General features: G+C 36.4%; 1 protein-coding gene across 4 annotated transcripts in view; it reads right to left on the reverse strand.

Annotated features, from left to right (window-relative positions):
• GPATCH2 (G-patch domain containing 2) overlaps positions 1 to 11,947 on the reverse strand; it is a 150,585-nt gene that overhangs the window by 54,002 nt on the left and 84,636 nt on the right. For all 4 annotated transcript variants that reach the window (XM_011366120.2, XM_011366122.2, XM_011366121.2 and 1 more), the window contains exon 6: positions 3,464 to 3,531. In XM_011366120.2, the coding sequence (XP_011364422.1) occupies positions 3,464 to 3,531 (68 nt within the window). The remainder of the gene's footprint in view (positions 1 to 3,463; positions 3,532 to 11,947) is intronic.

Raw genomic sequence — 11,947 nt, forward strand, 5'->3', positions numbered from 1 at the left:
AAGTTTCGAATTCCATGAGGTAAAATTATTTTAAGTATTCCTGTATGAGACTGTTTTTGGAGTGATTTTCCAAAGTGAAACAAACGTTGACTTAGAGGAATCATGATTAACTGAATGAAAGTCATTGTCGCTTACTATCCAATTAGTGGTTTCTAAATATTTAGGAACTTAATGACGATTTCTAGCCATTCTCACAGGTCCCAGATTACAATAACTGTGAGGGAAACTGCAGTTAGGATTAAATAAAACCACAGTTAGTCTGTACTTCCGCTGTGCACTGAGCAGGCACTCGGAAAGGGGCGTGACTTCCTATCAGTAGCCGGCAGCGGAACTCCATAACCTTGAACCCAGAGCCTGTGATTCACGTAGGCAGCACTGTGCTGTTTATTATAAGAAACCTAAACAACAAGAGAAAGTCTCTAACCACGGCAAATCCATGGTCCATCGAGGGTTATGAAACATGCATATAATAATTACGTTGTAGAGAGCGATTTGATAAATACTATAATCGAGTAGAAATAAAAGCCTGATGGGACAACACAGAAGATAGGGAGAATTGCTGGTGGGAATTTGGGGCAAAATGCCAAAGATTCCTTCAAAGAAGGTTGTGGCAGATACTGTTATTGCTTCTTCATAGCCTTGGAACTACCTACTTCCAGACTCATGGCTATGTCAGTAAACTAAACTGCTGTTTGTTTAAACCATTCTTTGCAGGATTTTTGCAATGCTTTTTTTCTGAAAGCATGTTATACAACATTGGTTTTCAACAATCTTTGAGGACACTCTGTCTGAAATAGTTAAGAAAACATCCTCACATATTTTATGTAGACATCTAAATTTTTTCACAATCGATTGAAATATTTACAAAGGATCGGCTTTCTACCAATCACATATATTGCTTTTAAAATAAAACCATAAACCATGCTTTCAAATAAATATGTTGGAATCCAAATATCACTGTGATTTAATATTAAAAAAAAAAAAGACAAGTACTTCTTTAAAAGTTGAAAATTTTACAGGATTTATTTTTCTCTTTTCTCTAGTTCACTGCCTCATAGAAGTTCATCCTAATGTAAACTATTTTTATGCTCAAAAGCCTTTTATTAATAACCCTATTATATAGTCCTCTGCATGTGTGCATATACATACACACACACATATATATATATACTTTTCTTAAATTTCCGAGTATAAAACTAGAGTTAAAAAATCATTTGGAAAAGTTTATCAGTCAATGCTGATAAAAACTGTTAGTTGATAAGATCAACTAATTAAGCCAGTATAAATATAACATATTTTGATAACACTAAACGTAAAAAATAAAATTTAATTAGAACGACATCATTAAAATAACCGTTTTCTCCCCCAATAGTTTGTGTATCCACTGATATTACTGCTAGCATCAATTCTATTCATATTTTTCACTTTTATGGATTTGAATGCTCAGAAACCTTGTTCACGCAGATTAGTAAATGGCAATGAAAGAAATTTGGTTAGAGCGGCCGCTTGCTCACTGAACTCTCTCAGAGTGGTTCTGCTGCTTTCGCCTAGCACGTCCTGATAAGTTGGTGGTTTTTAATCAATCTCGAAGAGCAAATAGGATGTTCGCACATAAGGGCAGGAGGGATGCACGAGCGAGGTCCCAGGCTCCAGCAGGCAGTGAAGCGGAGGTTATACTCAGGGAACGGGGGCCGACTAGATAGCTGGACCCTGGGCGTTAAGAGGGAGCACCGACGGCTAAGGTAGAAAGGTCGCCGGAGCCAGATGATGGAGGGTGTTCGATGATATACTTAGGAGGTCTCCCCAAAAGCAAGAGGCAATACTGGAGGCTGTCGGGAGGGAAAGGAAAGGAGCAGAGCGGGACTTGGGTCGTATGTACTGAAACAGAACAGACGGAAAAACTCACGAGGCTCCTAAACGCAAAAGATAACAGAGCTTTAATTAAAGACGAGGAGGAGGAAGTTGAAAAGGATGGGGTCGGCGTGAGATCCTGCAGAAACTGAACTAGCAGCATGCAGGCTGTGAGGTCAGCAAATGACTTCGTTTTAATCCTCAGTGTCGAGAGAATGAAAATCAAACCCACTGGGATAACCAGGAAGCTCTAAACATAGTGACGGCTGAGTTCCTCCCCCAGAGAATCTGATTAAATGGACTGAGAACCTCTGTAGAGGCCGGTGTGGCAGGGATGTCAGGAGAATACAGTGAGGGTCACACCTGCTAATGTGAGCAGCAATCCTCCGCTGACATTCTCCAGGTTGTCCCATTTTAAATTCACACCTTCATGTCTTCATTCACTCAGTAGCAGTTCCCTACGTATCAGCAACTGCGGGCCTGGGCATACAGCGGTGATGAAGAGACGGTATTCGTCTGCCCTCAGAGCTTTTGCAATCGTTACCAAAAAATCTACTTGCTAGAGTTTTTGTTTTATATCAGACTAGAAAAGATGAAAATATATGAGCCTTTTGGTTGTCATTCTGAGATAATAAATGCTTTACTCTGCTTCCCCCCTCCCCTTCTGTTTAAGGGACAAGAGAGATGCCCTCTTATAGGACAATAACAAAGAATATGATATCGTAATCTATTAAAATGAGTATATAAAATGGCGTCTATTTAAATAACATTTTATGTTATATAAATTATTTTTACATTATGTTAATAATCTATATAAAATAAGCTATATCTGAAAAAAATTGTTTCATATTTGCTAAGGATAGGAACTAAAAAATAGGATCCAATGGATCCTAATAGGATTCCTTGCCAGAAAAAAATTCCCTCAATTAATTAATTCACATCTTTCCATACTTTATGGCCTTTCTCAAGTTCAACCAACTTCACAGGAGACATATGGTATTGAGCCAAAATATATAATGTATTTAAGCTCTTGTAACAAAGATGCATTTAGAAATAGAATTAGCTCCTAGAAATTTACCCAGTAATTCACCAAAGTCAAAGCTCAATTACTTAGCTTTTGGAATTATGTAGTAAATGAGTCTCTTCCTCTTGTTGCTAAATGGAAATAAATTCTGGTCCTGTCAGCTCGCGATGGACAGGAGCAGAGAGTAGAGAAGTGACTGAGAAAAAGTCACTTACTCTTCATTTTAGTACTTTAGAAAGAGTTGGAGGAGGAAGGGCATAAGGATGAAGTAGAAGAGCTTGAGGCAACTTAATGTAATGAAAACTTAAATGCTGTCACACAATACATGAATTTCAATAACGCATGAATTTCAAATTCTACCACAAATAAAATAATGACTGCATTTAAGAAAAAAACTCCATTTAAATTTCTGCCATGGGATTCACAGACATGGTTCTTGCACAAGTGTCATTGGTATATGATATTTACTCTCTCTTAAGATAAGTACAAATTAAACCACCCTTCCTAGCAATAGCTACCAGTTTCCCAAAAGAAAGACGCAGAATGCCCCAGACAAGGTTACACGAAGTTAGTGCATCCTGTACTCACTCGTGGTGATGAGAGTCTGGGGAAAAGCGAACCATCCTCTTGTTACTGACGGGGCCAGGAGTGGCCCCCTGAAAAGAGAATGAAAACAAAACGTTACAGACGCGTTTCTGAAAAGGCAGAGAATTAACAGGGGCATTTGAATTCGAAGATACCGGCTCTAAAATGAAGATTACGGATTCTCAAAATCTAACCAAGATTGCACAGACCCGAAGCATAATATAATTCCTAGTAAGAATGCTGTATTTTTAGTCTCTTGTAGTTCCTCTGCTAGGATTTTAAGACAATTTAAAAAGTAACTTTATGCTAGAAAAAAAAATCTTCCTTAAGAACTAGACCACCAATTCTTCCTTCCAAATACTGTTCAACTGTGCATATATTTAATCACGGGCAAAAACAAAACAAACCCCCTCCCACCAAAAAAAAAAGATTAGTGCTGAGCGAACGATATGTCCAAGGACCAATGTATTTATAGTTAATTCCTAAATATAAATAGCATGCATGATAATGCTCATATTTTAACACAGACAAAAACTTTAGTCAAGGAAGTAGTCGCCAGTCCTTTTTCATAGTTTTCCCATTAGAAATTAAATGTGTATTTACAGAGAACAAAATGTAATTTCACCTACAAGAACAATACTTTAATTCTCTATTTCTTAGTAAAATTAAAAATCTGAAAAGAATTAAAAGTTCCATTTTTTTTCATAATCTGACCCGCTCCCATTTAAAATAAATTCACAACTTTCCTAATCTCACAGAGGGCTCTCGAAGGGAACAGAGAGAGCATCACACTCTACCGTCACAATCAACAGGACATAAATTTACAACAAAAGGTCTTGTTATGCTCCGTCATGATATAAGTAAAATCTCTGTCTAACGACAGGAATGCCACTTAGAGAACAGAATCCAAAAAGGCATGATACGGCAGAAGAATGCCTAGGGGGAAAAACCTAACATTTCAAAAATGAATTTCTTCTTGTACCCCTTGGGTAACGAGGATGCCAGTGTATCCTCTGAAATTCCAAGAAATGCAAATACTGCAACTGTGCACAGATGACGACATGGATAATCGCACGGTTTGAGCACTGCAGGTACACGTGGCTCGACTCCAGGACTACATCCTGCATTCGTCCCCAAACAAGGTTTTCATGCTAGTCCGGCGGGTATCGCTGGAATACAGTAATCCATTTTCTACACCGTGGCGATGAGAAAAGCCTACTGTGCCTGGCTGTGCCTATGTCACGCTTCGTTAGGGGTTCACGATCACATTACCTCGTGGTGGACCTGACACTTTTATTCGGTTTACAGTGTGTTCTGCGTACAGGCAACTTATTTCCTTTGCCAAGGCCGCAGACAACCTTTTCCACACTATATTAATCTTGTTTACTGACTTTATCTTGGTGCAAATATCAGAAAACTGAACTTTTTATCTCAAAGAAAGAATAAACAACGTGTTGACAGAAGCAGAAGCTATTTTCAGGGCTAAAATTGCTTGTTTACCTGAAGCTATACGTATGGAAAAATGTTTAAAGTCTTGCTCTGACTTGAAATACATAATCTGAAATTTAATAAATGAAGAAATTTCACATACGCCCATGTGACAAATTGCCTGATGAAAACAATGCAACTGAATACAATAAAACAGAATTTATAACTAATTTATACCACAATACAAATGTAAGCTTTCAATCTAGTCAGAAATAATCATACTATCTATTTCTCAGAAATCATATATATAAAAACAATAAGCTCAATTCAATTGCTGCAAATCACTCAGAAGAGATTTACAGCTGCAAATGTAGATATTTAAATGACTTTACATATTTACCTAGTACATGGACCTTTTTTTTTTAAAAAAAAATAGAGGCCAACGTCGTTTACTGTTATTACATGTCAATTTTTGTTTTACTCTTAAAGATATGCAAAGAGGCATAATTTAGAATTTTTTAGATGAAATTAAGCAACCCTGAGACCCATGCATGATGACCTTCTTAGGGCCAAAGAAAGTCACTGGTCTGATTCGGGAGTAAAACATTCTTACGATGGGAGGGAACCTTGTGCTACTTTTAGGGACTAGACGCCCTTACTGAAAGTGTGAGAGCAAGAAGGGGACAGAATTCAGACCGTGGAAGGCAGCACTGTAACGGCATGCCACTGTATCCGACATACCGAAATGTGTTTAGTGACTGATCATGAGTGGATACTTCCAAGTATCAGGAAATGTCAAGAAACATTATTACACGATTCTTTCTAAAAATTTTCAACGTCATACCAAAGTGTTAATTTCTAGTAAATAATCAAGCTTGGTGATTATTTTACTCTCCAAAAAAAAATGTGCCTTCCAGTTATTCCAAAATGTCTTCGAAAGAAACCACAAATGAAAACCCTATCTCCTTAAATATCCAACAAAACATGAACATGGCAAAGTTTATTTTTTAGAAAACATAGATTTTATTCCACAAAAGATTAGGTATGGAACAGGTAGTCTGCTCTTCATAAGAAACAGTATCTCCACAATCCAATCATGCTATCTGTTAAAACACTGGAGATAATCATTTATATAATTAGCCAATATTTACTGATAATAATCTCAGACATCACACCATATGTCCTGAATTCTTATGATTCATTTGTTAAATATTATTCTATCAATAGTGACTGCAAGGCTGAATAAAGTAGTTATATTTCTTTTCATTACTAATGTTTCTTACACAAATTATTAAATTAAAAAAATAAACTCAAGGGTAGCAAGGAATGGAGGGTCTGTAGATAACATACCGTTTAGGTCAACCGCTGGCCTTTTTAGATGGCGAAATAAACTATAATGCTAAAAGTCGACATGGGCCTTAGTTTTGGCTATTGTTACTTACAATCAAGTTATCAACCTTGGAAAATAGGAATGTAGTAGTGATAAAAATTTAACTAAAAGCTGTACAAGTACCACTATCAAAATCCATCAAGTCCATAGGTAGCAATATATGGGAAATTTAGCTAAATGATATCAATAACAAAATATCTCTTTTCCCAATTTTATTAGATATATTAAAAGTAATTTCTTATTCTTTCTATCACTGATTTATTAACACCAATTTCAGGATTTTCCTCAAAAGATAAACACAACAATTCGTTTAATGCCTCATTTTCATTCTGTTATTGCCAAACCCACCGCATCCCACCCCATTCTTCCACAATTAGATAGCTGAATAAATTATGTCCCATATCAGGTAAAGATATAGAACACACAATGGTCTTATAGGATTAGAAAAGAGGTTGTTCAATAAGGATAATACTCAACTCATATTCTCAACGATTAAGATTCTTTCTGTAAATTAACAAAATGGTATGTCTCCACGTAACTGCAAGAAGCCATCATCCTTCCTTCCCTCCCTCTAGGATAGCCATTCCCCTTCAACTTTGCTCTCATATACAGTTAAATTTTATTTGCTTTCCAAATGCTATTCTGCTTCAGTGCCCCCATGGACAAACACTGATGGTGGCGGGCTGCCATTCAGAAGAAAGCCTTTCAATTTCGTGAGGACCGGTCAATCAAACCTGCATGGCCTCCGGGCTAGGAGGAGACATGGCCTGAGCCTCCCCACCAGTCTGTCAAGACTCAGAAGTTTCCTGCTTCTGTAAGGACCATTATTAATTTGACTCAAGTTCTTTGAAGAAAGAAACAAGCCTTTAAAGTAGTAGGCTCTGCGATGAAGGCCCCCTGGTACATCCGACAAATGTGTCAGTCAAACGCTTGTGACAGATATTAAGGAAAACAACTCAACAAAAACAGGCTTAAAAATAGGACTTTAAACCCTGCGGGCAGGAAGTAAAGGGAAGAAAGCAAAGAGGTGGAAGGAAACTTATTGCACTTGCTACTCTATGCATTTATCTTCATTAAAAAACAAGCCTAAGAAAATAATATCCTACATATTTTGCAGTAATTGATTTTAATGAATACCTGTTAAAATGAATGGGCAAAATATTTATCTTTTAACCCCATACAGAATAAAAAAAATTCACAAAAGTAGTTCAAATGAAGACACCTGAGTTTTATAAATTGGTGAAAAAATTCAGTTACAAGATAGTTGAGAGAATGAATAAAATATTGCATGTGTCATCCATTCTCATAGATAATATTACAGAATGGTCGCAATTCACAAAAGGCACGATCTATTTGGGGATGGCACATCGGAAAATAACATCAGAATTACTTTTAAACCAACATGCAAAAAAAAGGTAAAAATTACTTTAGAATTATTTTTAAAGCAAATACAAAAAAGTGACAATTCAAGTAGCATAAGTGGATAGCATTTATAAGATTAAAGGAAAACAAAGTAGATATCTGATTTAAGAGTAATAAGGCGACAAAAATCACCTCCGAGAAGGGAGTTGTATGTAATTTATCTCTCCCTGCTCCAATCCATCTTAACCAGCTTGCCAAATTAAACTTTCTAAATCGCTGCTTTTCACATGTCAGTTTTCTCGTTCCAGAGCCATCCATAGCTCTACAATGAAAATAAAATTAAAACTAATGAGAAATGCATTCGAAGCCCTCGCTAATCTGATCCTTATTTTCCAATGTGATCCTTCTCTCCAGGTCCTTATGCAGTAATTGCTCCTTGTTCTAAACCCGAAACGACTCTACTTGATACAATTCAACGAATATTTACTAGTTACCTACTGTGCATATAAAATTACGTTTCAACTTACTATGTAAGTGGTATATGGTTCCCATTGAGTTGAATAATTTTAGTGACATTGTCACACTTAATTTACCTTTTGGTGTCATAATAAAGTTTTAACCGAAGGAGTCTCTCTAATTCCAAGATTTCGAGGTTTTTTTTTTTTTTAAACAAAAGTATCAGTAAATAATTCTTGTAGTAATTTATATTTTACCTTCATTTGTCTAGATTGCTGTTAAAGTAAAATGTGGATTTATACAGTGCTCTAGGAAAAACCCTCTTGAATGGCTACGAGAAACTAAAAAAATAACATGTGCATGCGGAATGTCTGACGTGTGCCTGGTAAGATGTTAAGATTAAGATACTCGAGAAAAGTCACTATAAGCCCTTACCCAACAGGTGTTTTAGCTTCAGACAATGTCCTCTAGAAAGGAATACTCAGGAAGGCAGGCAATCAATCTATTTCTGAGGACAACTGAATTTCATGAGATTTCAAAATCAGTCCTCCTAATTTACTAAATTTATACACTATAAGTTGGTTTTCCAACTAAAAATATGACTCAAAGTTTGGAATTTCATGAAATCTAATAACGTCACAGAAAGATACACAAAGTACTCATCACCTCTCATATCTTTTAATATACCAATATTGACCAAAAATCTAGTTCTTATCAGCAGAGCTCATACTGGTAAGACTTTAAGGGGAAAAACCTCTTATTAGGATCTATGCAGCATCTTATATTTATAGCCTTTATGTTATCTAAATTATATTGTAGTGGATATAACACAGTGGGTGAATCTCATGATTTTTATCTAGTTGTCAAGGTTAAGGGCTCTAAATTGTTCCATTATGTTTTATTAAGCAATTTTTAATCCTCCTCGGAAGGATGTAAAAGCATGAATAAACCAACAAAGAAAAATGTGACAATGACCACCCAGGATACATCAAGAATATAATTAGTGGAATTATTATTGTCAGCAATGATAATGACACTCCTATTCTTTATAGCTCTTGCCTGCCTATAAGGTGTTTTCTCGGGCAAGATGGCTAGAGTGAATAGACAATATTCTCGAATACTAGATGAAGAAAACTAACGTTCAGTGAGGTAAGGGCACACGTCTTGGGTCACGAAGACTAAACTAGAGCTAGATTTGAACCTAAGTTGTGCTATTCAAGACCTAGTACTTTTTCCCTTACAGGGGACGACACAAAAGAGACAGTACATCAAAACAAATGTTTTCTGTCCTGGAGGACTTGCCACAGGAAATGCTGGCCTGAATCTAGAATACAGCAAGCAGTCCCTGCTCTTCTGTGGTTTTGCTTTCTGCAAGTTTCAGTTACCCACAGTCAACTGTGGTCCAAAAATATTACAGGAACATTTTTTAGAAATTAACAATTCATATGTTTTAAATTGTGCGCCGACCTGAGCAGTAATGAATTCAATCTCGCGCCATTCTGAGCAGTGTGATGAAATCTCGCGCCCTTTCGAGCACTGTGATGAAATCTCGCGCCCTTTCGAGCACTGTGATGAAATCTCGCGCCCTTTCGAGCACTGGGATGAAATCTCGCGCCCTTTCGAGCAGTGTGATGGAATCTCCCGCCATTTTAAGTAGTGTGATAAATTTTGGGCCTCCCTGCCCCGGGTGGCTGCTAATTCCCCTTTTGTCCAACGTCTCCACTGTATAGACGCGTCCGCCCTGTGGGTTAGTCACTTGGTAGCAATCCAGGTTATCAGGTGGACGGTCAGGGGACCGCAGTGCTTGTGTTCCAGTCACCCTTGTGGCAGCCTAAGGTTACATCCCGGCGCCGGCGTCACTCACCTCCCTTCCTCTGTCATGTCGGCCTTACGTCATCCCACATCATCGCAAGAAGGGTGAGTACGATATAATAAGATATATTTTATTATTAAGCCCTTATTGTGCCTAATTTACAAATTAAACTTTACCCTAAGTATCTATGTATCGGTGAAAACAGAGTATATACAGGGTCTGGTACCATCTGTAGTTTCAGGCATCCAGTCGGGGGCTTGGAACGTATCCCCCCGTGGAATTACTTTCACTCTTGGAAAATCTTCGGCCTAAAATTAGGCACCCAAGGACACAATGGTGCTCAGTTTTAACTTCGGGGAAATCTATGGGGCTACTTTAAATATGGACAGGAGTGTGCATGGCAGCTGAAACAGGGTTGTCAGCACATCTTATAACTAATGAGAGGAACAAATGGCTCCGCTACTAGTCATAACAGCCTACGCAGGAAAACGCTTAAACGCTGTTCCAGAGAGGAGTAAGCGTTCCTTAATGAGACTATGAGAAGGAACCTGGAAAATTAGGGAACTTGGCCATTTTTTTTCTTCAAAGCAGATATCAATATAAATGTGAGATTATATCTTGAAACAAGAAAGGTTTTATAAAGAACGACGACAACAACAACAAACACAAAAAAACAAGGAATAAAGCACAGAGAAGCACAAGGCTTTCCTTCAACTGAGGATTAGCCTTCCTAGCAGAAATCCTGTGTGTCAAAGGGAAAATGCTAACCTTTTAGCTGCCAGCATCACATGAAGTAGTGAATGAAGACAGACTTCAGGTAATCTGGGAGTCATTTCAGTACATTTTCAAGTAACAGTAGCACATATATTTCTCTAAAAGAACTGTCGAAATGTAAATCATACTAAACCGATGAAGGTTTAGAAATATACATACATATATGTATATATATGACATTCGCAATTGTTAGGTTTTTAACCTAAAATTTAATGTAATTATTTTAAATCTTCACTTTAAACAGTTTCTTTCTTTGTTAAAATAAGTCCGAATTAATAACTGAGGATTTAGAATGCCTGGCCTATTAGAATAATAATACTTCTAATTTTAAGTGCATAAATTCTCATTTCTGGTATATACTAATAATGAATAATCTAAATGCTTTCGTATAAAAGATTAATCACTACATAATTAAGAAACAAATACAACAACTTTTTTTCATATTGCTCCCTGATATATTTTTTTTGAATAAGAAGCTAAAAACCAGTTCAGAATGATAGCCAATAGTGATTAATGAAGAGTTTCACTTTGCCATCCAGTTTTAGTAGCAAGCTGTGAGTGGCCTCTGCTGGCTGACCAAAGGCTTCCTAAATCACTCATTTATGATGCTTGCAATACCACAAGCTTCAAGAAAATAAGGCTGTGTCCACATGTTTATATAAAATCTACTATGCATAAAAACCTGCCTTGTATAAGAGTAAATGCCAAAGAAATAAACAAAATGTGCATAAGATGGTAAATAAAACTTTATAATTTCATCTCCCTGCAACAAAATTAGATTATATTCAAAATCTATACATCTTTATATGCCATCATTGTGGATTATCTTACTCAGTTCATAACAAGTAAATGACATTTACATTAAAAATAAGTATTTTCATAAGGTTCATTACACTCAAACATACACAAACTTTTTCTCAAAAGTAAGTGTATATTTAGGTTTTGGTGAAATGACTTTGCAGGGAAATACAAAGAAAGACAATTCAAAAATCTTTAAAAAATTTTAAAAATGGCATTAACATATAATGGTTTATGAAGATACAATCCTGGAAACATAGTAAAAGCAAAGCAGTTTTATAGATTTCTATATCGTTGCACTTATGTTTTGGTAGAAGCAGTTTTATATCCAAAACTTAAAATAGCAATTAAGAAGTTGAAACTTTACACTAGTAATGTAACATTAGGCAATGTTAATTCAGTAATCATAAAGAAAAAAGCTCCCATTTTTGCTCAGTAGCTTTCTATTAATAAAAACCTCGTGTGA

Source organism: Pteropus vampyrus, unplaced genomic scaffold (assembly GCF_000151845.1).
Source record: "Pteropus vampyrus isolate Shadow unplaced genomic scaffold, Pvam_2.0 Scaffold121, whole genome shotgun sequence".
In the NCBI taxonomy this organism is placed as follows: Eukaryota; Metazoa; Chordata; class Mammalia; order Chiroptera; family Pteropodidae; genus Pteropus; species Pteropus vampyrus.